Below are 4,420 nucleotides of genomic sequence, written 5' to 3'. Positions count from 1 at the left end.
TCAAGCTCCCGTACCCGCTTCTTATCCGAGCCCGTCATTGCATGCACTTCGAACAAACGTCCGTAGCATCATGAAAAACACCTCCCTTTCGAGGTAGCGATAATAGCTCCTTCGCATCCCAAGCACGCTGCCCTCCTAGGCGCGCAACACTAAGTAATCCAAGCCAACCCACATTACTAACTAACGGTTGATAATTATCTTTCTTACCCTCCAGTGGTCACAGGGAAGCTCTCTAATAGATCACTTAAGACAAAGGGAATTAACTACAACACACGACTTAAACTTCATAATACTTCCCATTTTAAGGAAGAAGAGCGATATGACAATAAAAGTAAAGTTAACTGTGGGTGCAACCCTCGCATGATTAGTAAACCTTATCCTCCGGTTGAGAAAAGCCTACTCTTTTGCCGGCAATGGCTTGCTTTATTTGTTCTGTGGGCAGGAACACGATGCAATGGAGGGTCCCACTCCAGTATCTGCTTTGATTCATGCAGTTATTATGGTCACTGCTGGAGTTTTCATGATACTCATTCCTGCAAGGGGTAGTGAAAAGCCATTAGGGGGAAGAGATAGGTTTCCTATTCTAGAGTAAGTATAAAAAACACCTACTTTTGCTGCTATGCGGATGGAGGACTTTTGGGCGTGGCATTACAAGAAATCGGGACAATACTCTATGCATTCTGCTTGTCGGATGTTGATAAAAATGAAGCAGCGACGAGGTACCCACAAATCCACTATGCAATAAACCAAAGTTGTATACATTCCTCACTGAGTCTAATTAATTATCTTTCTCCCTACCCAAATACCAAGGAAGATTTATGAGTAGGAGGATGTGGTTGGAAGTTTTTCGACACGAGGCCTTGGGCAAATAGCAAGGAATGGGACCATCAATAGGAACTCTTGAATTGAGGGTTTTTCACATTATCTATAGAAAAATTGAACCAACACGGTGCCCACAGTAAGCGTTGCCAATAGCCAAAGCCTTTCCTCTTGACTTCTTGAGTATAGTAATACTGCCTTCGTTCCAAAATATGTATGTTTTTAAAGATTTAATTACAGACTACATACGAAATAAAATAAATAAGCTTGCATTTTAAATTATGTCTATATATATCCGTATGTACTCCCTCTGTTCCTAAATATAAGTCTTTTAAGCGATTTTACTAGGTGTCTACATCCGGAGCAAAATGATTGAATGTACACTCTAAAGTATGTCTATATACATTCGTATGTAGTCCACTAGTGAAATTTCTACAAAGACTTATATTTAGGAACGAAGCGAGTAGTTTATAGTAAATTTTTTAAAAAGACAAATATTTAGAAATGGAGGGAGTAGTAAATAATGTCACTAGATTTCGGCATAAATACTAGCCAGGTTAGCCCAGTAATGGGCCGTCCCACGGAACGGAGAGAAGAAACCGCACTCAGCTTCCACGGAGAAAATGGGCCGACCCCATCCGCCTTCATGTAGAGCCACACTGCGGCTGCAGCAAAATTCCCATCCATTCCAAGGGTTTTTAGCTCTCGCCCTGCCGCGCCGCAGCAATGGCCGCCGCCGCCGCAGCCGCCGCGAGATCCTTCCTCCGATCCGGATCCGCCACAGCCTCCCTCCGCAGCGCGGCCGCCAGGGCCGCCTCTCGCTCCGGGCCGGCTGCCCCCTCGAGGCGGCTCCTCTCCTCTCCTCCCCGCGCCCGCCTCGCCCTAAGGTACGAGCACGACGAGCGCCCTTGCTTTCGGGATTATTCCTTCTGTATCTTCGATCTGGATGAAAACCTTGGTGCTTACGTTGCGGTACGTGGAGGTCGCCGCTGGAGATGAGCAGCGCCTGCTTGGAGTCGCTGATGCCCATGCACAGCGCGACGGCCTCGGCGCTCATGACCTCGCTCCTCGCCGCCCCGGCTCGCGTCGGTTCCTGCTGGATCTCCGAAGGTGAATTCCCCCCTCGTCTTACTGTTCCTGCAATGTTTGATTACTTCACCTATGAAACCCCTTTGCTCGTGTATGTGCTGTATTTGCCATCGAGAGTGGTCTGTCTTTGCTAAGTAATCGACCGAAGTCGAAGCCACGTTCATTCACTTGTAATATATGTGCATTCATGCATGGGTAAAGAGAGACCAAAACAATTTATGTTTATGAGATTATCGTAAAGTTCAAATGCTGACAGCTAGTGTCTTGCAGGGCTATAAAGACATTTGTGCCCACAATGGAAGTATGGTTTAGTGATAATCTTGAACTATTTTGTCACTGGTCCAAACCTCCCATGCATAAATAGGAGCTGCAATATAACTCAACCTGGAAATCATTACTAATTCTGGGGAACTCACATTGCTTTAGTTGTTTGCGGATAAGAAGTGAACCCTTATATTGTTCTTAAGAGAAAGTATTTGTATATGCGGCGTCAAATTTGGTGTATTCACAAGTTACAATCAGTTAGATGCATTAAGTGGTTGCACTTTCTGACAACAAACGTCACTTTTATTAAAGTGAAATAAGAATAGTAGAAACCTTAAATCAGTTAGATGTATTTTTTTTAAAACACCTTATTGTTTCTTCTACTGTTGCAAGGCATGTTACTTGAAGCTGCCATGATTTTCTTTATTATGCCAGAAGAAAAACTTTGCGATTAGAGACAATTTAAACTATGTATAGTTGTAATTGCTGACTGTTGGACCATGCCAAAGGCTATTACCTTCACAGAAGTTTCCCTTTGGTTTCTATAAGCGTAGTGTTTTGATGATTTGCTTTTGTAATTTTAATATACACGTCATGATTAATTACAAAGCAGAGGCAAAAGGGTCACTTGTTTTTTTTTTTTTTTTTGTATTGACCACCCAGCTGGCAATGACGACCTGTGAAAATATCTAGGTGGAATGTAGCAGACTAAATCCAGTCACCACAAATATTCAGGTCTGGCCAGGTTTTAAGTAGTATCCATAGCATATGTTCTATCAATCTTCCTCCCATTGTTTGAGCAAGAATGCAAGATGAAGATGCTTGTTGTTGCAAACAAAGACCATGGCTGTGCGAATCCTGTAATTGCTCTCCTTGATGTTTGGCCCGACCATGCAAATTTGCATCCTTAACTTACTTAAAATACAATGATTGTTAGCCGCAATAATATTATGTAAGTTTTTTCCTTGTAGCCAAAAAGTTGTTTCTTTGACCCAATTTATATCTCTGTAGATCATTGAGATCAGTGAGGATGGAGGTCACGGATGAAGATGCATGCTATTTTTTTACCACCCGTATTTCTTTTGCTTTATCAAATGCACATGGCTGAGCAAATCCTGTAACTTGGATCTGTGTGATGTTTTGCCCGATAATGCAAATTAACATCCTTAGCTTATTACCTGGGACACATACGATGATTGTTAGCCGCAATAATACCATGTATGCCTTTTTTTTCTAGCCAAAAATATTTGTTTGACACATTTTATATCTCTATAGACTTATGATGGGTGAGGACGAAGGTCTGGGATGAAGAGACGCCCTGTTTATTTTCGCCAGTAACTTTTATGATGTGAGTTGAAGAGCTGGAGCTTAGACTATTCGTTTCTATTTGTAGATGAATGATCTCTTGTTGTGGGAGCCTGGTGTGACTGTGATGGTAGCTGCTAAGGACCTCTCCCACTGAATTTGAGCTACGTTTTTAATCTGCCTTTCTTCCCGCTCTGTTCCGGGAATTTGGTATGTATTAAGCGTCTGCAGGATTATAACAGAATTTGGGGGCGCACAAGAAATAATATTGAGTTCATTTCTGGGGCCATATTGTTTTACCGTTTTTGTCTTTGCGTTATAACTGTAGCCAGATTATCTCAAGTTTTTCACCACCAAACTCCAATTCCTGTTGAAAACTCGCGACTTTATTTTCTTGCCCAACGTTTCATTTTGGTGTTTGTCCTTTCCCCCTCCTGTGATTTAGCGCAGCGCATCCAATGGACCTACACTTGGAGATCCATCTTCCATCCTGCAAGAGATCAGCGCAAAAGAACTTTTGTGCTTGCGTTTCTCCTTGTAATTGGCTATACGTATGGAGACTCTGGCTTATCGTAACCGTAGATGGGCGTAGCTTCGGTTTTGAGCATGTCAGAAAGAAAAGCAAATGATGAAAACCGTATCTTTTTTTATTGATAGTGATGCTTATATACAAGTTATGTGGACGTAACCGTTCCAGACAGTTCTATAGACTCAGTTAACAGGGGAGATTTACCCCATAATTAACACAGTTAATTAATTCTAACACTCCGTCTAATCTATACTTGTTCATATAGCATCATCATCTTCAAGAGCTTCTCAGAAACCCCGTGGAAAAAATGAGTTGTGTTTGATATGTTGTTAAAACTCCTTCAAATCTAATGGAAAAAATAAAGAAAAAATGATGCAACATATAATGGTTATTGTTTCTTTTAACTTAATACAA

The 4,420-nt window shown here is 41.8% G+C and overlaps 1 protein-coding gene across 7 annotated transcripts; it reads left to right on the top strand.

Annotated features, from left to right (window-relative positions):
- The first annotated feature begins 1,530 nt into the window (after positions 1–1,530).
- Positions 1,531–3,766, top strand: LOC123424841 (protein NUCLEAR FUSION DEFECTIVE 6, mitochondrial-like). Of its 7 annotated transcripts, none has more exons than XM_045108539.1 (4): positions 1,531–1,706; positions 1,802–1,929; positions 3,448–3,458; positions 3,566–3,766. In XM_045108539.1, exons 1-3 carry the CDS (start codon positions 1,546–1,548, stop codon positions 3,453–3,455), a joined length of 297 nt encoding a protein of 98 aa, XP_044964474.1. In that variant the 5' UTR covers positions 1,531–1,545; the 3' UTR covers positions 3,456–3,458; positions 3,566–3,766. The 7 variants fall into 7 exon arrangements, with proteins under 7 accessions (XP_044964474.1, XP_044964470.1, XP_044964468.1 ...); XM_045108535.1 differs by lacking the exon at positions 3,448–3,458 and adding an exon at positions 2,836–2,907; XM_045108533.1 differs by adding an exon at positions 2,836–2,907 and having other exon boundaries at positions 3,448–3,766.
- The last annotated feature ends 654 nt before the right edge of the window (positions 3,767–4,420 follow it).

The sequence above is a fragment of the Hordeum vulgare genome, chromosome 2H, assembly GCF_904849725.1.
Source record: "Hordeum vulgare subsp. vulgare chromosome 2H, MorexV3_pseudomolecules_assembly, whole genome shotgun sequence".
Lineage (NCBI taxonomy): Eukaryota > Viridiplantae > Streptophyta > Magnoliopsida > Poales > Poaceae > Hordeum > Hordeum vulgare.
The sequence above is the reverse complement of the archived record's forward strand: the minus strand, read 5'-3'. Positions and strand labels throughout refer to the sequence as shown.